Source organism: Anolis sagrei, chromosome 6, assembly GCF_037176765.1.
Source record: "Anolis sagrei isolate rAnoSag1 chromosome 6, rAnoSag1.mat, whole genome shotgun sequence".
Classification (NCBI taxonomy): Eukaryota; Metazoa; Chordata; class Lepidosauria; order Squamata; family Dactyloidae; genus Anolis; species Anolis sagrei.
The window spans coordinates 16,781,703-16,803,822 of NC_090026.1; the positions used below are offsets into that span (position 1 = coordinate 16,781,703).

Consider the following 22,120-nt stretch of genomic DNA (forward strand, 5'->3'; position numbering starts at 1 on the left):
TAGCTTCGAAAACATGCAGGAAGAGTTGTAAAAGTGAAATGGTATTGGCTACCTTTCTTTTGTAAGGGACTTCTCTGGACTTACTATATACAGTACTATACTATATGGCTGGGTGCAGTCAGACTGGCACCAAACCTCTTGGGTGAGGTGTGTCTTAATAGTCCGAAGGGGATGGAGACATTACTGTTATCTCTGGTAATCTCTATAGACTTTCTAGGAGCCCCACCCCACAATTGCCGGCATGCAATCTTCACGTTTCCGTTCCATTGTGGCCTTTTACCTTAAAGGCCCATCTCGAACCCGGATGAAAGAGAAGGGAAATGGCATATCCTGCTTTACCATAAGGTTATCCAGAGTAAAAACTGGAAAGGTTTCTTGTACCATTAATGGCTGTGAAGGATAGCGAATTTCATCCAGTTTAGCTTGTTACCTGGTTGCATCACAAGCAGCTCCTAGTGAAATTCCCAAATTCCCATTGCTTTCCTCTTGAGTCAAAACCCTGAATGCAACTGTTCCAACAATAGGGACAAGGAGAGCTACTATAATAATATATGTAAAGAAATAGAAGAAAGCTACAAAAATGGAAGAACAAGAGACCTCTTCCATAAGATCTGAGAAATCAAAAGGAGATTTAAATCAAGAGTTGAGATGCTCTATGGCTAGCAGGAAAACACATTACTTGACCAAGTAGAAATAAAAAGATGCTGGAAACAACGAATGGAAGAACGATATAAAAGAGATGAAAGGGTGACTGATTCATTTGAAGGAGAACCATAGTTATAATTTAAAACTAGACTCAAACGAGTGTATACATTATGCACTGAAATAATGGGTTAAAAAGTAGGTTGCTTTATTAGTAGCAATCTTGGAATCTGAGCTAACATTTATGGAATCCATATATTTCTCTATATATAATATGCATTGTCTAAACTCTAAAGGAATGCTTTTCATCTACCACAAGGATTTCTCTCAGTTAATTGGGGTTCCCCAGTGAGCAAACCAACATGAGCTGTTTGAAAGTACTGCAACAAAATGACAGCTTTTAAACTTTTTAGAATAAAATAAATACATTTCCAATACTATTTATTATCAAGAACAGCTAATGAAGCACAATTAAGACCAAGGATCTGGACCTCAAACCGACCTCAAATAGCAAGCATCACAAGAAAGGGAAGCTTTTGATCCCAGCATATATAGCTTAGTACTAGGATAATCTAATACTTTGCAAACTTTGTGGGTTCTTTTGGGTTTTTTGTTTTTAAATACAATATAACTGTTTGGTTCACTCCTATACGATAAATAAATAAATAAGCGTAATCTATGCTCGGAACAGTTTGGGAGTTGTAGTTTAGTGAGGCACTACTGCTCTTTGGCAGAGAAGGTTAAAGACCTTTAAAACTTGGGCATCAGCTGCACCCATACCTTGAGACACCAGATCTGGCCATGGTAGTCCATGCCTTAGTTACTTCCTTTTTGAACTACTGCAATGCCCTCCACGTGGGGCTGCCTTTGAAGATAGTTCAAAAGCTTCGTTAAAGACAGAGATCGGCAGCTAGCTTGGTTGGTGGGAATGAGAAAGGGGTCTTTTCCGTGGTCGTCCCATCCCTCTGGAACTCTAGAATGACCTCATCAATCCTCTCTGTTAAAAAAAACAATTGAAAACTCACTTGAGGAAGTAAAGTAAACTAACATCAATTCTACTGTGACGATGCTGACAATAGATATATCTAAATTATGAAGATCTATACATGTTTATATTTTATATGCATTTTAATCTGTGCAATGTTGTATTATATGTTATGACATGTTATATGTTTATATGATTTTATTGATTTATCTTTAACTGTCTGTACATTGTTTATTATGTCTCTTACTGGCATTGAATGTTTGCCATTTTTTCTTTACTTTGGAAACCACTCTGCGTCCCCTAAGGGAGAGAAGGTGGGTTAAACATTATTATTATTATTATTATTATTATTATTATTATTATTATTATTTGAAACACAACAAGATAAAGTCCACAGCAGACACACTGCTGGCTGTTGTATTGGATCACACATTGGACACTTCCCAAGTGTCTAGGACTGTTTGATGTATCAGCGAATAATGCGTGCAGATCCCATTAAGGTGGCCTTTTGCAGCGGGCAGATGGTAATTTTGTCAGTGCCGGTGGTGTTTAAGTGCAGGCCAAGGTCTTTACGCACTGCACCCAGTGTGCTGATCACCACTGGGACCACCTTGACTGGCTTGTGCCAGAGTTTTTGCAGTTCGATTTTTAAATCCTCATATCGTTTCAGCTTTTCCAGTTGTTTCTCTTCAATCCTGCTGTCGCCTGGGATTGCAACATTGACAATCCATACTTAGTTTTTTAACACAATTGTGAGGTCAGGAGTATTGTGCTCCAAAACTCTGTCTGTCTGAACTCGAAAGTCTCAGAGTAGCTTGATGTGTTCATTCTCTGTAACTTTTTCCACCTTGTGATCCCACCAGTTCTTTGTTGCAGGCAGATGGTATTTGTGGCACAAGTTCCAATGAATCTGAGCAACGGTGTTATGCCTCTGCTTATAGTCTGTCTGTGCGATCTTCTTGCAGCAGCTGAGGATGTGATCTATTGTTTTCATCTGCTTCCTTGCAGAGTCTACACTTGGGATCTGTCGTCAACTTTTCTATTATTATTATTATTATTATTATTATTATTATTATTATTAAAACTATAACCCTCATAATACCATAGCATTGAGCCATGGCATTTAAAGTGGGACCAAACTGCATTCATTCTACAGTGTAGATCAGGCACGGGCAAACTTCAGCCCTGCTGGCTGTTAGGAATTGTGGAAGTTGGAATCCAAAACACCTGGAGAGCTGAGGTTTGCCAGTGCCTAGTATAAATACACCCAAAGTCCCTGCCTGAAACTCTAATCACTACCTGACACTATCTCTCCCTTTGTATAGTTTGTTGTGTTTAAAGCAGATCTGTATTGCGCAGTACTTCACACAGCTGGAAATGGTCATTCCAGAACCAATCCAGGTCTCATGGTAGCAGATGGTTGCCATGGCCTAGGACAAGGAGGGGTGATTTGTTTGGAGAACTCCCAGGAATATGCCAATTAAAGAGTTGTATAAGAGATGAATTATGTTTGCCCAGCAGGCAAGCTCTCAAGATAAAGAGTTGACACCCCAAACTTCAGGGACGTTATAAAAGATGAAATTTTCCTTCAGCTGATTCGGCAGAACCCAGGCACAGATCTGCATCGACCAAGGGCTGCAATGTAAGTTGAGAATACTTTTCACATTTATCTCCCCTCCCTTTGGGGTTTGGTAGGATTTTGGGATGGTTTCCTAAACCATAGAGAATCCTCTACATCCAGTATTTGTAGAGTTTGCGGGGAGGGTGTGTGTGTTTGTGATATCTGTTTCAGGTACCGTAAATATAAAGAGGTTCATGCCTCTTCAACAGAGCATGCAAAAGTTCTTTTTTGGAGCATGGCACAAAAATAATGCTTAGCTTGTCCAGGAGGACTCAAACAGTGCATAGGAAGCCATAAATCAGTGGTTCTCAACCTACCTAATGCCACGGCCCCTTAATACAGTTCCTCATGTTGTGGTGACCCCCAACCATAAAATTATTTTCATTGCTACTTCATAACTGTAATCGCGCTACTCTTATAAATTGTAATGTAAATATCTGATATGCAGGTTGTATTTCTACATACTGGACCAAATTAGGCACAAATACGCAATACACCCACATTGAATACTGATGGGGTTGGGGGGATTGATTTTGTCATTTGGGAATTATAGGTGCTGGGATTTATAGTGAACCTATATTCTGAGAATTCTGATCACCAACAATGGAGCTGAACCAAACTTGGCACACAGAACTCCCATGACCAACAGAAAATATTGGAAGGGTTTGGTGGGGATTTACCTTGAGTTTTGAAGTTGTACCTCACCTGCCTGCAGATAGCACTGTGGACTCAAACAATGATGAATCTGGACCAAACTTGGCACAAACACTCAATACGCCCACATTTGAACACTGGTGGAGTTTGGGGAAAATAGATTATGATATTTGGGAGTTGTAGTTGCCGGGATTTATAGTTACCCTACAATCAATGAGCATTCTGAACCCAGCCCACAATGAATATGCATCAAATTTGACACACTACCTACATTGCCAACACTGGTGGGGTTGGAGGGGGGGCTGTTTTTGAGTTCTGGGAGTTGTAGTTCAACACCAAAAAGGAAGAGAAGGACAGGCGGAGAGATCTTCAGCCTTCTCTGCCAAAAGGGCTCCTAAGACCACCAGAAATATGTGTTTTCTGATAGTCTTTAGTGACCCCTCTGAAACCCTCTCACAACCCCCCGCCCAGTGGTCCCAACCCCCAGGTTGAGAAACATTGCCCTAAATGAATACATAAATTCATTGATTGCCGTATATACCTGTGTATAAGGCAATCTCATGTATTAATTGAGAGTAGGTTTTGGAAAGTTTAGGTAAAATACTTATATTGACCCATGGATAAATCGACCCATAATTTGTGGGCTGATTTTTGGACTAAAATTTAGAGACTTATACATGGGTATATACAGTAAGCGAAACCGTGTATGTCAGTTCAAAGGATATGGGGATCATACTGTAAAAAGATTCTGTCGAAATTTTAGACTGCAGCAGATTTTTAATGGTGTCATGTACTTGTCTTTATGTGATTTCAATGGATTTTAATTCCTTTATCTTTACATATTGCCCAAATTGTTTTTAAAATTCATTTTATATTTGTACATTTCTGATAGTTTTTAATCTGAACTGTTGCAAGCTGCCCCAAGTCCTATCACTGAGAAAAAAGATGAGATAACTCAATAAAACAAAGTAAGACCACAAGGAAGACTTTTATTTGAAAATGAAGTCTTGATAGAATTACCTGGTTTTAAAAAAGGCATAACTTTATTTGTATAAGATAAGCAGCAAAGCCTGGTCTTTCTTTGCTTATATCAATGTAGCTCTTTGATTGTTCACTAGGAATCCAAAGATTGGGGCATCTGAATTGGACAGTGAGATTTGCATTCAGTTTTGGTCCACATTCCTGTACAGCAAGAAAGCCTTGTGTGAACCTTCAATTAGTTCCTATTTTTCTCCTTAACCCATCTCATAGGATTGTTGGGAAGATCAGGAAAACAGGAAACACATATTTTTATTGTATTTGTCTATTATTTAAATATTTGCATCCTGTTCCATATCCAAGGATCTTAGAGAGGTACACAATAATAACAATTTGAAACAACACAAATAATTTAAAGGCTTATGGTCTCTTAAACCATTTATTGTCCTAAAGCAGTTGTGAAACAGTTGTAAACTACTGGTGTTCAGAAATTTGGATGAGACCAGTCATGCCCCCTTAAGCTTTAGTAGGCATCTATGCTTTTACTTGGCAACAGAATAGCTCTGTCGGTACCAGTTTGGCCTCTAAAGAGTAGGATATTCCATAATTGGGCTGCAATTCAAATGTGCTTCCAAAGAGAAGAACCCATTGTATATATGACTTCCATAAGGGATGATATATTGCAATATATTACAGGCTGAGCATCCCTTATTCAGAATCCAAAATGCTCCAAAACTGTTCAGTTGGGTGGCTGAGTTTAATGAGTGGCTTGATTCAATGTACAGAAACTTGTTTCTTGCACAAAATTATTACAAGTAATGTATAAAATTACCTTGGGTCCCATCATCAAGGTATTGTTATGCAAATAATACGTATAAGAATCTTCATGATATCATTATACAAATAATATGCAAATATTTCAACTTCTGAAAGGCAAAACATTTCTGGTCCCAAGCATTTCAGATAAGGGGTACATTATAAAATGTAACAATCATATAATAATTTGTAATGATAAAAGCATGAATGGATTAACAATCAAAAAAATAATGGATTGTACGCACAACATTCTCTCTCTTTTAGGATGCTTTGTTTCACCCTCCTCGCCTTACTTTGCTGTGGCTTCACCAGTGCAGGTAAATCCTTCGTGGGGGCACTTTTTCCTAAAGGGTTCTTATTGTCCAAGAATAAATGTTGTGTCCTCTTCCTGTTGCAGGGGATGGCAGTTAATTTTACTCTAGGTTTTACTCTGAACTTTAAAGAAGTTCTTTATGTTATGATTGTATATTTATGCTATTGTTTTTAATTGCTTTGAATGTTCTATAATGTTTTTGGGCATTGAATTTTGCCTCTGTAAACCACTTTGAGTCACCCGTGGGCTGAGAAAAGCGGTATACAAATATAGTAAATAAATAATAAATATGGCGCTGAAGACTATCCCCAAAATAGGACCAGCATGGTTAGCCCCTCTAAGTTCAGACTAAAACCGGGAGCAGATTTGCATGCACAGCTCAATGACATGGAAGTCACCAACTGGTTCCGCTTCTCATTAACACTTTTCCTACTCTGGGATTTATTTTAGGAGTCATCCAGGCACGTTCTTCATCCTATTCCGGCGAGTATGGTGGGGGTGGCGGAAAACGCTTCTCACACTCTGGAAACCAGCTGGACGGACCCATAACAGCCATTAGGATTCGCGTTAGCCGCTATTACATTATAGGGTAAGGAAATTCAAAAGAATCTCTGTAAAACAGGGATGGGAATCATGCAGCCACCAGATGTCTAAGACTTCTAGCATTCCTCATCCTCAACTATGTTGGATGAGGCAAATGGGAGTTGTAGTTGGGGCATTGTTACATGATTCCCTTGCCTGCTGCAAAGCTTCCTTGGCAAAGGAGAGGAAGAAAGGTAAAATAGGTTTCCCAAATATTTTGTCCCATAATTTCCATCAGCCTCACCCAATGTGGTCAACGTTAGGATTTGTTGAGTTTGTATTCCAAAACATCCAGGGTTAGATATTTGTACTACCTCTCTAAGAAAATTAATGAATCAATTTACATACATACACAAAGGTTGACAATGGATGAGAATCTCCCCAATGAATGGAACTTCTAATACCAACGCTGGAACTAATGCAGACTCAAAGTGTGGCGTAGCGGTTTGAATATTGGAGTATGACCGGAGAACAGAGTTCAAATCCCAACTTGCCCATGAAAACCCATTGAACAAGTCATACATCCTTGATTACAAAAAATCAGCAACATGTTCACCTTAGGGTCACCACTTAGGACTTGAAGGCACACAACAACAACAACAACCAGGACTTAAAAGATTTAGAGCTTAGCCAGAGAGTTAATTTAAATTAGGTTCTGATCAAGACCTAAATACCTTGAAGACACCAGATTCCATTTGGTTATAGAAGCTGAGCAGGATCGAGCCCAGTTAGTGTTTGGTTGGAACTAAAATCTGTGTTGATTAAGGATATTTGTTTCAGTGGACTAATGAGTGCCTTCATGATAGTCCTCTCAGGACACAAAAAAAACCTAAGGCCCCATCTACACTGCCATATAAAATCCAGATTATCTGCTTTGAACTGGATTATATTAGTCTACACTGCCATATCCAGTTCAAAAAAGATCATTTGAATTTCATATGGCACTGTAGATGGGGCCTCAGAGTGGCCTGCATCCTACTTGGCGCATACATCTTCTGCTCTTTCCAGTATCCAGGTCCGGTATGGCAAAGAGTGGAGCGAGTACAGGGGAGGCTCAGCTGGAGACCTAGAGGAGATCTTCCTGCACCCAGGCGAATCCATCGTCCAGGCCACGGGGAAATATAAGAAGTACCTCCGCAAACTCGTGTTTGTTACTGACAAAGGGCGCTTCTTTCCCTTTGGGAAGGACACAGGCACCAGCTTTAATGCTGCTCCACTGTACCCTGGCACCGTCTTGCGTTACATCAGTGGCAGCTCTGGTTCAGTCATTGATGCCATCGGTTTCCACTGGGATAACTATCCCACTAGCTGCCCCAGTTGTGGAAAGTGAGCATAAAACAGCCAGAGACAAGCTGCTCAATGAAAACAGGAAGGGGCACCTCAGCATAAAGTCTTTGGCTTCACCCCATGTGGCCACCAGACCCATCCATTCAACCAACCCTTTAGTCCATTCCCTCCAAAGTCCCCTTCTTTTGGAGCTGAGTGAAGCCAACCCACATCTTGGCTCAGTCCTGGCCCATTTCTTCTAAGCCTTGTCTCTTCTCGAATGGCCACTGCCACCACTGCTAACAAATAAAAGCAAATTTTGAAACAAGTCACCCTATGTTTCGTTATTTGTTGTCAACCTACATGGTTACGATGGGAACAGAGGTCAAGACTGGTGCTGTCAAACTAGGACTTTGTTTGAATGTCATGAGAGCTTTCTACCTCTTTTGAAATAGTGGATTAAGATCAATTGGAGCTGCGCTCAGGGCCATCAGCACCATTTGCAGAGCAAAGTTCACCTTGGAGTATCATGAAAGGGCTACATTACTGCAGTTCTTCAACTTGTTAATGTCCATATTTTTTGTTTCTATATGATATCTATATGGAAGCTCTCCAACCATCCCTCTACACCATATATTCTGCAAGAAAATGGTTACAAAAGTACTTTTCCAACAGACTATCAACTGTTCCTTTCCTTTAAACAAGAGCAAACAATTTGACTGTTCCTTGAAACTGTCTCAGTATTAAAGGAATTCAATGTTGAGGCATTTAGAGTTTAGTCACAAGGACCTCTCAATAGATAAAGAGAGTTGCAAGTGAACAAGATAAGGCATTTTCTTAATGCTGTCTTTCTGTAGCAAAATTATTTCAGAAAGAATGTCAAGGGGAATTTGTCTGCTGTGAGGAACAGCTATACAACTGCTAAATGTGTTGCTGAAAGTGGGAGATCACTAACTGATGGCAATTTTTTGTAAAAATTCGTGGCCAAGATATTGAAGAAACTATGCCCTCATAGGGGACCTTATATGAGTTATGCCAATAAATTATCATTTTTTAAAATATCTGCCTCTCCTCATGGCTCGAAGCTGAAGAACTAGTGGCACATCTACACTGGGGAATTAATGATGCAGTTTGAAAATAATAATAATAATAATAATAATAAGCTGACACAATATGGGGATTTAAAGATCAAACTGCAAAGACTCTGGCACAAGCCAGTAAAGGTGGTCCCAGTGGTGATTGGCACACTGGGTGCAGTGCCTAAAGACCTTGGCCTGCACTTAAACACAATCAGCGCCGATAAGATTACCATCTGCCAGCTGTAGAAGGCCACCTTACTGGGATCTGCACACATCATTTGCTGATACATCACACAGTCCTAGACACTTGGGAAGTGGCTCACATGTGATCCAATACAACAGCCAGCAGAGTGATCTTGTCTGCTGTGGACTCATCTTGTTGTGTTTCAAATAATAATAATAATAATAATAATAATAATAATAATAATAATTTATTAATACTCCACCCTATCTCCCCAGGGGGACTCGGCGGATTCCAATATACAACAGCAAACATTCAATTGATAACACTAACTGCCATGGCTCAGCATTATGGAGTCTTGGAATCTGTAGTTTGGTGAGGTGCTCGTTGGAAGAGAAGACATTGTAAAACTAGAATGCTCATGATTCCATAGCATTGAGCTGTGACAGTTAAAGTAGTGCAAACAAATTAAGCACCAAAGCATCATGTTGTACAACTAATCGACATTAAAAGCAGTTCAATACATGGTAACGTTATGTAGTAATTACTGTATTTATGAATTTAGCACCAAAAAATTGCAATGTATTGGACCCAGCTGTGGATCCAGGTAGGAGCCAGACTGCATTGGATAATGCAGAATGCTGGATGAGCAAAGGCTGGATAAGCGAGACTCTACTGTACTTACAAGATGTATTTTATAATTATTTAATTATTTGCAGTATTTATATTCTGGCCTTCTCACCCCAAAGGGGACTCAGGGCAGATCACAGAACACATATACAGCAAACATTCAATGCTGGTTGTACAATGAAAAGACAGACAACAGATAGAGGTACACATTTAGACTTTCCCATCTTTTGGCATCTTAAGAGCCTGTGCTTGGTTCCAGCCACAGAGAGGTGCTGTTGCTCCATCTCCTTGCCAAAGAGCATTTTTCTTTGTTTGTAAACTTCCTCCTGCCGTGTCTAAAATACCTCCCTGCTTTAAATGTGGTTCCTATTTATCTATTCACATATATGTTTTCAAACTGCTAGGTTGACAGAAGCTGGGCTGAAAGCTTTGGCACTCACCCTGACCCGGGCTTTGAACTAACCTTCTGGTTGCCAAGATTAATTGCAGCTTGATTATTAACCTGCTGTGCTGAAGCCTGGCCCAATATAGCCTAATATATGGGCAACTGGTATCTAAGCAAAAAGATAACTAAATAGAATATTAACAATATAGCTTCTCTAACTAGACTGTAGTGAGATGCATAGAGGTCCTCACAGTCTCATGCTGAATTTTTGCTTGTCATGGATTTCAGAGCCCATGTGGGATAGGAAATAGACTCTGCAGTTGTTTACAGTTGTCCCTCCATATTTGCAGTTTTGACTTTTGAGGATTTGATTTAAATATTATCTCCCTTGGTCCTCCAGCTTAAATTCTTCTAGTCAACTTCCTCTGGTCATCCAGGAGGACACAGGACAGCATTTCTCAACCTGGGGATCGGAACTCCTGGGGCGGGGGGGGGGGGGGGGGGGGGGAGTCACAAGCAGGGTGTCACAGAAATTGCAAAAGACCATCAGAAAACACATATTTCTGATGGTCTTAGGAACAGTGCTCTCCGAAGGTGGGTAAGCTACATCTCCCCTAATTCCTCCAGCATTTTCTATTGGTCATGAGGGTTCTGTATGGGAAGTTTGTCCCAAATCTCTCATATTTTTGGGTTCAAGGGGCTCTTTGATTGTTGGTGAATATAAATTCTAGCAACTACAACTCCCAAATGCCAAGGTCTATTTTCCCTAAAATCCACCAGTATTCACATTTGGACATATTGAGTATTCATGGTCCAGATCCATCATTGTTTGAGTCCACAGTGCTCTCTGAATGCAAGTGAACTTCAACTCCAAAATTCAAGGTCAATGCCCACCAAAACCTTCCAGTATTTTCTGTTGGTCATGGGAGTTCTGTGTGCCAAATTTGGTTCAATTCCATCATTGATGGTGTTCAGAATGCTCTTTGATTGAAGGTGAACTATAAACCCCAGAAACTACAACTCCCAAATGACAAAATCAATCCCACCCAGCCCCAGCAGTATTCAAATGTGGGCGTATTGGGTATTTGTGCAAAATTTGGTCCAGTAAAGGAAAATACAATTTTATGGTTAGGGGCCACCACAACATGAGGAACTGTATTAAAGGGTCATGGCATTAGGAAGGTTTAGAACCACTGGTCTAGGAAGAGAACAGCTCTAGGACCTCATCCCATTAGGCAAAAGACCGGAGGGGAACCAACTTCTTAACATAGCGTTCCATGAATATTTGTGCCTATTCATGTTGTTATAAAATGGAGAATTTAGTCTCCTTATCACACGTGTTGGACCACAACTGTCTCAACCACAATCATCCTCTTTGTTTGCCTTTATGTGGAGAAGTGAAGTCTCTGCCCATATTGCTTTCTTTTCCTTTTTTCTCATAAAGAAGTGTAACTGCGCAAAACTAGAAGTGTGAAACCTCATGATTTTTGGAAAAACAAGACCTAACAAGTTTGGTATCAATCAGATGGCAATTTCCAACATTGTTTTGGCTTACTGCTGTACTAAGTTCTCATAATGGAAATGGTTTTATTTGTGATGCTGGCCACCAAGCCAGGGTCCAACAGGGACTGCCCAGAAGTAGCTTTGTGTCATGTGATCTCCACCATGGGGCTGCGATTTTAAAGTGTGTAAAAACAGGGAAATTTCTACATATGATAAGGTCCCTAGAGACAGAGAAGACCTCTCTAGCAATCTCTAGGCCCTCCAATACGATTCCTTCAAAAGTTAACTATAACTTCATGCTGGAAGACCTAGAAATTCTTAGAGGGGTGAAAAAATAGCAATTTCTTTATTCATGGTTCTTCACTTTCACAGGAGTTCTGGGCCACTAAACCCAACAAATGGAGGGTAAATGAGAATGGGGAAACTCAGGTTCAAATCTCGATTCTCTAATGACATGAATAGCATGACCATCAACCAGTTTCCCTTGCATTATAACCTGTCCTACAAAGTATGTATGAAGTTGCCAATATTTGTGATACCCCGATTTACTTGAAGAAATTGTGGGTTGTTATTAATAAGATGCCCAACAGCAATTCCCCAACTTGTTTTCCTGATGTGTTGGTCAGCTACTAGATAAAATCAAATGTGGAAGGTCCTGGTTGTATCAGTTTCCTACTTGTGTTTCAGGAACACCTGCTGAGAATCAGGTCTTCTTAAACCCTCTCCCTAAGGGTGCTGTAGGATGTAGTTACAATGCCTCCAGATGGCGATGTCTGGCCATAAGAAACAGAGGAAGACTATGTTCTCTGTTTGCAAGCCCCGTCTAATGTATCTTTGGTTTGATTGGGGTCCTGAAAAGCCATTGGATGCAAGGAAATAAATATAAGACCCACATTTTCCACAATGCCATTGCCCTTTCCCCCAGGAACAGATTCTTAATCCTATCATCATGGACAATATGCTGCTTTGGAACACAATGGACACTGGGGAAGAGTCATCAGATCCGCTCAGTTGGAGCTCATTAAAGACAACAATAAAACTCATCGTCCCAGAGTTGGAACAATGTGATCCAATAATAAAACTATGACTTCTTTGTCTAAAGTTTCCATCCTTCCCCCCCCCCCCCCCGCACCCATTGGAGAGCATAAATCTGCATTGGAAGTGGAGAATGCTCTCTGATTGGCTGGTAGGCACCACAGTCTCGCCTCGTCAGAGAACCCCGCTCAGCTGCTTGTGATGTCAAGAGAGCTCCACCAATTACAATGGGGTGGGAGCAGGAATTTCAAAGAATTGTCCTGTATAAAAATGTTTGTTTTTCAATGTTATCTCATCTCAGCTTCCTTTGGCAGATTACCGCAAGCTGACATCTACTTTAGCTCTCCTTAAAAAAAAAAAACAAAAAAAACCTTGGTGGCTTCTTCAACTTGATGAGATTTTTTGATTGGGAAATATTGGGTTATAGTTTCTTCGTCTTGCCAGGCGCACAGATCCATGGGCAACCCACTGCTAGTGCTGGTATCCACTTATTGGGACTCTATGTAACGCAATTTTTATTCCTGGGTTGTAAATGTCATTTCCTAATTGATTGTATCTTAAAAACATGGGAAAAGTTTGTTAAACTGCAAAAACGTTGTTTTCCTGCAGCACATTTTGCTATAGTTTCCCAATGAATATCTTATCAAGTCTTGACAAATTTAACATAGTTTGTGGCAGCCACAAAAATGAAGTTTCTGAAATATAACGACTACTTTCAAATTAAGTACTGGGTGACACACCAGGTAAAACCGCTGAGCTGCTGAACTTGCTGACCAAAAGGTCAACAGTTTGAATCCACAGACAGGGTGAGCTCCCGCTGTAAGCCCCAGCTTCTGTCAACCAGGCAGTCCAAAAACATGCAGATGTGAGTAGATCAATAGGTATCACTTTGGCAGGAAGGTAATGGCACTGCATGCAGTCATGCTGGCCCATTAATCTAAGGACAATGTCGGTTCTTTGGCTTAGAAATGGAGATTAGTACTACTCCCCAGAGTTGGATATAACTAGCTTAATGTCAAAGGGAAACTTTACCTTTACTTACTGCACAATTAAACAGGAAATAACACTTCAAAACCTTCCTTTTGGGGGACTTTGGAAGAGTACCATGCTGTGGAGCTGCCAAAAGGTACGGAAAGAACCAGTTTTAATGTTTGATCAGAAAGGGCTGGGACAGTCAACAGTACCTACCGAATGAAGGTTTTGAAGACAGCCAACTGGAGGTTGATAGAAATGGGAACCACTTTCCCTTGTTGTTGGTCCAAGATAAACCTGTACACCTGTTCTGAAAAAGAAGACATCATTTGAATGCCTTTGTCTCTATTTTCCACTCTCTATGGAATGACCCTCCACTTATCCATTAGTCATATCAAAATCCTTAATTTTGGTCCCCCAAACATTCCTTTGATTTATTAAACATCAGTAATCTCTGTTCTCCTCTGATATATGGTATTTTGGATTATACTATGTAACGTGATTTTTGTTCCTGGGTAATACATGTCATTTTCTAATTGGTTCTATCATAAAAACATGGAAAGGGTTTATTAAACTTCAGAAACTTTGTTTTTATGGGACATCCTGCAGCACATTTTGCTATAGTTTTCCAATGAATATCTCATTGAGTCTCAACCAATTGAACATAGTTCGTAGCAGCCACAAAAAGTTTATGGAGTATAACAACTACTTCCAAAGTAAGAACCCCACAATTAAACGGGGAAATAACTACTTTCAAACCAGGAACATAACATTTTTCAAATTTTGTTTCATGGTGTTGTCCAGGAGCTTTGGAGACAAGAGCTTGAATCCCTGCTTAGCTATGGAGGCCTGTTTGGGAATGTGAGGGAGAACTTCTTTTGAAACAAAACTTGTCAAGAGAAATGTGATGGAGAACCTCTTCTGAACAAAATTTGTCAAGGATAATGTCAGAGTGAGGACGGGTTTGCAGGCCCCTGCCTTCAAGCTGATCTGACCACACAGCAGGGAGTTCCGCAGTTCCTAGGAGCATTGATTTTCAAGATGAAGAAGAGATTGTGGCTCCAGCAACAGCGTCAAGACAGAGACTTTTCTTTTCCCTGTTAGATCCCCCTGCTTCATTGTAACAATCCCCCAATAAAAAAGTATATTTTATTTCAACTTTTTCTCTCTCCAGAGTGATACATTGTGTCCCTTTTACTGACTCTAACACTCTCCAGCATGAATCTTTCCCTTTCCGATCCACAGATCACTGCTGGCTCACCTGGGACGCTCTTATGGTGCCCTGGGGAGGCTGAAACTGCGTTCTTTTGAACGACGGATACGGAGACCCACTGGGCCCCAGTATCTGTGGGTTAACCAATCAGCTCAAAACAGGTGCCATATTTTTCCTAGACTAATTTTAAGACTGCTATCTTACTTTTTGCAGAACAGACCCCTGCGCTCTGGAAAAACCCTTTTTGTCTCAAAACCTCATGTGGGGACCAGCAAGCCTCTTTCCATGGCTCCACACTGCAACAATGTTCATGCCTCCATTTCATGTGCACACAGAAACCTGTCGACCCCGAGGAAGTCCCTTGGGACACCCCAAATCCTTGGCAAGCTGTTTTGGCCTTTATGAATTGGAACTGCAGTTTTCTTTTTCTTTTATGAATGGACTCCGACCCCTGAGTGCTCCCATTGCCTCCCATATGCTCTCCGTGGACTTTTATGAACTTCTCAGGAACTTTTATAAACTTTCTTCAACTTTCATGAACTTTTTGAGGACTTTTATAAACTTTTACAGACCTTTAAGAACTTTTTGGAACTTCCATGAACTCTTTGCCAAACCACTACGAACTCTTATGAACTTTTATCAACTTTTCCAAACTTTGATGGACTTTGGGAAGGGATGATGTAGGACCCCTGACCCTGCATGATTTCCCCCTCACCTTATGAATTCCATGTATGTTCCCATACCCTATTTCCCCATTCCCTATATATGTGTATGTCAGTATTTAAAAAATGATGGAAAAAGCCAACTTTTCGTGAAACCAGCACCTCATGGCTCCGAGAAGTTTCCCAATTTCCTGGGCCAGTAAATCCCTAAACAAATGTCTCAACCAAAACCCATTTGCATAAACAATAAATAAATGACTCTGATCAAAGCAGACCTTGGAGGGCTTAGCCAGGCCATCTGGAATGATAGGGTCTAAGGACTTTCAGATCACCCAACACAAAGGGCAATTCTCTATCTGCGAGGAACCAGAGATTTCGCTACAGCCTCATCCATTGTGTCATATCCTGACAGGCCAAAACTAACATTGACTTCATCAGTGAACTCCATATCTCAGGACAGTAAAACAAAAGGACCTAGCCTCCCAGGGCTAGACAAAGATGCTGATTCAAAAGATGAAAACAATAACTTTGATTTGGCTCAAGAGGTTAAGCTATCACTGGATCATAGGGCAAACATTAGTCATTTTAATCCTGTCATTTTACCTCTCCCATTCATTGTTTCCTGCCCAGCATGCCTCCTGTCTCCTCACTGGCTGAGCAGCCAAAGCAGGGCTAGCGCTCTGATTGGACAGGGCGCAGCCTAGCTGATCGTGCCTCCCAGGCAGCTGATGACTCTAGCCAATCAGCGCGAAACTGGCTGGGGTAGGGGTGGGAGCAGGAAATTTGTATTGGACAGCTCTGTATTCCCTATAAATATTGTAATATTTTCCCCAATGAGTCATGTCGTCTCCTGGGTAAATTATTGCAGTCATCATCCATTCCAGCTGGAATGAGATAAACATTTCAGTGGCTTTCCTTCAACTTGGTAAGATTTTATTTGGGAAAAATTAGGGGAAAATTCCTTTGAGTGCTTGCTGTCTCACCAGGGTTCCCGGATACTCTTTGTGGGGTCTGGCCAGTCTCTGCTTTGCCAGGGCCTCCCAAATTCATGCTTGACATCAAGTGGAAGACACATAGCTCAGTTGCACACACACCATAACTCAGATGTGTTTGCCAGCCTGTGTGGAATAGGTCTTGCTGTTATCTAACTATGCCCCTCCCAAAAATTATGGTAATATATTCTAAAACATGCAGGAAGAGCTGTAAAAGTTGGGCAGAGTGAAATGGTCTCAGCTACTAGTTATAGACCCGAAATTTGTCCCATCTGTTTGATTTGTGTTTCCATTTCATTCCGTCCATTTGGATGGCACGAAACAGGAATGCTTCTCCTTGTACAAAAATAAACACCTATTGGGGCGTCCATTATTTGACTCCAATTATTAATAAGTTATTGTACAAGTAAACTTGTGACCAGTGTGGTATAGCTGTTTGAGCATTATACTATGTAACACAATTTTTATTCCTGGGTTGTAAATGTCATTTCCTAATTGGTTGTATCATAAAAACATGGGAACACTTTGTTTTTGCAGGACATCCTGCAGCACATTTTGCTATAGTTTTCCAATGAATATCTCATCGAGTCTTGACAAATTCAACATAGTTTGTGGCAGCCACAAAGACGAAGCTTCTGGAGTATAACAACTAATTAAGTACTGGGTGGCACAGCGGGTTAACTGCTGAGCTGCTCAACTTGCTGACTGAAAAGTTAGCAGTTCGAATCTGTGGACAGCGCAAGCTCCTGCTGTTAGCCCCAGCTTCTGCCAACCAAGCAGTCCAAAAACATGCAGGTGTGAGTAGATCAATAGGTACCACTTCGGCCGGAAGGTAATGGCATTCCATGCAGTCATGCTGGCCCATGACATTGGAGGTATCAAAGGACAATGTTGGCTATTCAGCTTAGAAATAGAGATGAGCACCACCCCCCAGAGTCTGAAAGAATTAGACTTAACGTCAAAGGGAAACCTTTACCTTTACTTACTGCACAATTAAACAGGAAATAACACTTTAAAACCTTCCTTTTTGGGAACTTTGGAAGAGTGCCATGCTGTGGAGCTGCCAAAAGGTATGGAAAGAACCGGTTTTAATGTTTGATCAGAAAGGGTTGGGAAACTTTCTAAGAAAGATGGCACGGGCCGTTCCAGCTGGGTCAGTCAAAGGTACCCTATGAATGAAGGTTTTGAAGGCAGCCGACTGGAGGTTAATATTTTTGCCCTTAATTTTGCCCCCCCCCCCAAAAAAAAACATTCCTTTGACTTATTAATCATCAGTAATCTTTGTTCTCCTCTGATATATGGTGTCTTGGATTATACTGCGTAACACGATTTTTGTTCCTGGGTTGTAAATATCATTTTCTAATTGGTTGTATCATAAAAACATGGAAAGGGTTTATTAAACTGCAAAAACTTTGTTTTTGCGGGATATTCTGCAGCAGATATTGCTATAGTTTTCCAATGAATATATCACTGAGTCTCCACTAATTCAACATAGTTTGTGGCAGCCACAAAGACGAAGCTTCTGGAATATAACAACTAATTAAGTACTGGGTGGCACAGCGGGTTAAACCGCTGAGCTGCTCAACTTGCTGATCGAAAGGCTGGCAGTTTGAATCCATGGACAGGGTAAGCTCCTGCTGTTAGCCCCAGCTTCTACCAATCTTACTGTTCAAAAACATGCAGGTGTGAGTAGATCTATAGGTACCACTTCAGCGGGAAGGTAACGGCACTCCAAGCAGTCATGCTGGCCCATGACATTGGAGGCATCAAAGGACAACATTGGCTCTTCAGCTTAGAAATAGAGATGAGCACCACCCCATAGAGTCTGATAGAATTAGACTTAACGTCAAAGGGAAACCTTTACCTTTACCTACTGCACAATTAACAGGAAATAACACTTTTAAACTTTCCTTTTTAGGAACTTTGGAAGAATGCCATGCTGTGGAGCTGCCAAAGGGTAAGCAAAGAACCAGTTTTAATGTTTGGTCACAAAGGGATGGGAAACTTTCTAAGAAAGATGGCAGGGGCTGTTTCAGCTGGGTCAGTCAAAAGTACCTACCGAATGAAGGTTTTGAAGGCAGCCGACTGGAGGTTGATATTTTTGCCCTTAATTTTGCCCCCCCCCCCAAAAAAAAACAACAACATTCCTTTGACTTATTAAACATCAGTAATCTTTGTTCTCCTCTGATATATGGTGTCTTGGATTATACTGTGTAACACGATTTTTGTTCCTGGGTTGTAAATGTCATTTTCTAATTGGTTGTATCATAAAACATGGAAAGGGTTTATTAAACTGCGAAAACTTTGTTTTTGCGGGATATTCTGCGGCAGATATTGCTATAGTTTTCTAATGAATATATCATCGAGTCTCAACCAATTCAACATACTTTGTGGCGGCCACAAAGACGAAGCTTCTGGAATATAACAACTAATTAAGTACTGGGTAGCACAACGGGTTAATCCGCTGAGCTGCTCAACTTGCTGACCAAAAGGTTGGCAGTTTGAATCCGTGGACAGGGCAAGCTCCTGCTGTTAGCCCCAGCTTCTACCAACCTCGCTGTTCAAAAACATGCAGGTGTGAGTAGATCTATAGGTACCAGTTCAGCGAAAAAGTAATGGCACTCCAAGCAGTCATGCTGGCCCATGACATTGGAGGCATCAAAGGACAACATTGGCTATTCAGCTTAGAAATAGAGATGAGCACCACCCCCCAGAGTCTGATAGAATTAGACTTAACGTCAAAGGGAAACCTTTAGCTTTACCTACTGCACAATTAACAGGAAATAACACTTTAAAACTTTCCTTTTTGGGAACTTTGGAAGAGTGCCATGCTGTGGAGCTGCCAAAAGGTACGCAAAGAAACAGTTTTAATGTTTGATCAGAAAGGGTTGGGAAACTTTCTAAGAAAGATGGCAGGGGCCGTTTCAGCTGGGTCAATCAAAGGTATCTACTGAATGAAGGTTTTGAAGGCAGCCGACTGGAGGTTGATATTTTTGCCCTTAATTTTGCCCCTCCCCCCAAAACATTTCCTCAACTTATTAAAGAGATATTGCTATAGTTTTCCAATGAATATATCATCGAGTCTCAACCAATTCAACATAGTTTGTGGCAGCCACAAAAACGAAGTTTCTGGAGTATAACAACTACTTTCAAGGTAAGTACCAAACAATTAAATGGGAAATAGCTATTTTCAAACTAGGAACAGAACATTTTTCAAATTTGGTTACATAGTTTTGTCCAGGAACTTGGGAAACCAGAGTTTGAATCCCTCAGCTATGGAGGCTATAATAAATAGGGGGTCAGTTATTAGCAAATCCCACACCACTTATAAAAGATTATTAACCAAATCCCAACCTTGTACCACCAAATTATAATGGTTAGGGATTAGTTGTGAACAAATCCCAGCCTCTTTCCAACTACTTGTAATGGAATTTGGTTTAGGTAATTTAAAATCAAAAGCTGAATAACCTGGAACACTCTTCTGGCCGGAAAACCTTTTAAAAGAGCACTGGCTACCACCAAAATTTAAAGAAATGTTAAGCCTTTGGCTTGACTTGAGGTATCTTTAGGCTAGAATATGCTGGATTTGCACTCAGATTCCTATTCAAATAAATGCTGCCACCATTAGACTTTGGTTTCTTCTGTAAATTGCTATAAAATTTCTCACACAGAGGCACACATGAGACAATGGCTGTGAACAAAGAACAGTATTGTTTATTTGAGAGAACTTGAACAAAACAGGCATTAAGCTTAGCTGTTTCAATGTTGAATAAAGCGTATGGTTTCTTTAAATAGTTCAAAACTTAATTGCAAATAACACTCCTCTCTCCCTGACAGGATTCCTCTCTGACTAGTAATCCTAAACTCCACACAGACAGTCCTTTCCTTTTGGGATCTGCCTCTCCACTTCCCTAGCTATCCTTCCCAATAGCTGTCAATTCTTTTCCTTAATTAACTCTGCTGACTAACTGATCAACTTTAGGGTTAAACCGCTAACTCTTCTCTTCTTCACACCAAACCCTAACTCCTTCTTCTTTGACACACAGACCCTAACGGAGCTGTCAGGTTTTAAAAAAACACCCTTAAAGTCATTTTTCCCCTTTTCCAAGTTAAGCTCCGCCCACTCTCTCCCAGCCAATCACAAACTCCCCTCCTTTCCCTCCAAGCTGCTCCTAAGCACGCCTCCTCCAGGAAATGAGATTCTAAGATGGATGCCCCCAGGAACCTTTCTAAAATGGCTGCTGAACTTCCTGGGCCTACTTTTCTGGACTTTTCCTAGCCTAACAGTAGGGAATTAATCACAGAGCCCTGTTTGGGAAAGTCACTCTCTCTCAGCCCAAGAGTAATGCGATGTAGAACCTCATTTGAACAAAACGTGTCAAGGATAGTGACAGTGGAAGACACGTATTTATTTATTTACAGCATTTATATTCCGCCCTTCTCACCCTGCAGGGGACTCAGGGTGGATTACAGTGTACACATATATGGCAAACATTCAATGCCAATTTTGACATACAACATATACAGACATAGACAGAGGCTATTTAACTTTTTCTGGTCGCCAGGGGAGCTGTTGCTTTCATCGTCCATCTGCAACACTGATGAAGTACTTCCGCATTCCCCGCATGCTTTTTTGCTGGAGTGCTTTGCTGGAGTCTTTTTTATGGCTTCATAAATTAGTTAATTTAGCCTCCCCACACTTTAAGGTGGTACCTAATTTTCTTACTTGACAGATGCAACTGTCTTTTGGGTTGCAAAGGTCGACAACAGGCTACACAATTGGTTGGAAACCCACTCCAACATGGGCTGGCTTTGAACTCATGACCTTTTGGTCAGAGTGATCTTAATGCAGCTGACACTCAGCCAGCTGCGCCACAATCCCGGTGCTCAACTGCAGGTGCACTCCTTACTCAGCGCTCAGCTGCAGGCACCCTGGCGCTTTGGGCCTATGAGTGCAGGCTTTGGGCCTAATATGCATTGTCTAAACTCTAAAGGAATACTTTTCATTTCATCTATGCTGACGATCATGCCATCACCACTCAAGCAGGGAGCTTTGAAATGGTTGAGCAGAAGCTCTACGAAGCTTTAGGTGCTCTTACTGTCTATAAATGTCTATAATAATCTTACTATCTATAAATGGAGCCCCCGGGGACATGAGAGAAGCCTCCCACAAGGATGGTAAAAACATCAAAACAGACGGCCAATTCTCTCACACCAGAAACGACTTGCAGTTTCTCAAGTCGCTCCTGACATGACAAAAAACTGTCTATAACAGTAAGAACCAGCTGATTCCTAATCCATCTAAAACTTAATCATCTTAAAAGCAGACAAGCATCTCGAACTCTGAGGATTACCTGGGAAGGAATCCCATTGGAGCATTGCAGCACACCAAAATACCTAGTAGTTGCTCTGACTTATAGGAAGCACTGTTTAAATATCAAGCAAAAAGTGGGTGCTAGAAAAAATATCATACAAAAACTGACTGGCACAACTTGGGGATCACAATCGGACTACTCTGCTGCTAAACATGCATGTCCAGTGTGGAATACATCTCACCACATTAAAACAGCGGATGTGGATCTTAATGAAATATGTTGCATTATCACAGGAT

General features: G+C 40.9%; 1 protein-coding gene across 1 annotated transcript; it reads left to right on the forward strand.

Moving 5' to 3' along the window:
* Positions 1-2,749: 2,749 nt before the first annotated feature.
* On the forward strand, positions 2,750-8,186 carry LOC132779364 (zymogen granule membrane protein 16-like). The gene is made up of 4 exons (XM_060783056.2): positions 2,750-3,269; positions 5,961-6,013; positions 6,460-6,598; positions 7,600-8,186. Coding segments are annotated over exons 1-4 (516 nt in total). The 5' UTR covers positions 2,750-3,267; the 3' UTR covers positions 7,922-8,186.
* Positions 8,187-22,120: the final 13,934 nt, after the last annotated feature.

What these genes read in the sequence shown, in the direction of transcription:
- LOC132779364 (XM_060783056.2), top strand. An exon ending in CTGTGGCTTCACCAGTGCAG is followed by an intron (nt 6,014 to 6,459) that starts GTAAATCCTTCG and finishes GATTTATTTTAG; the next exon opens with GAGTCATCCAGGCACGTTCT. An exon ending in AGCCGCTATTACATTATAGG is followed by an intron (nt 6,599 to 7,599) that starts GTAAGGAAATTC and finishes TGCTCTTTCCAG; the next exon opens with TATCCAGGTCCGGTATGGCA.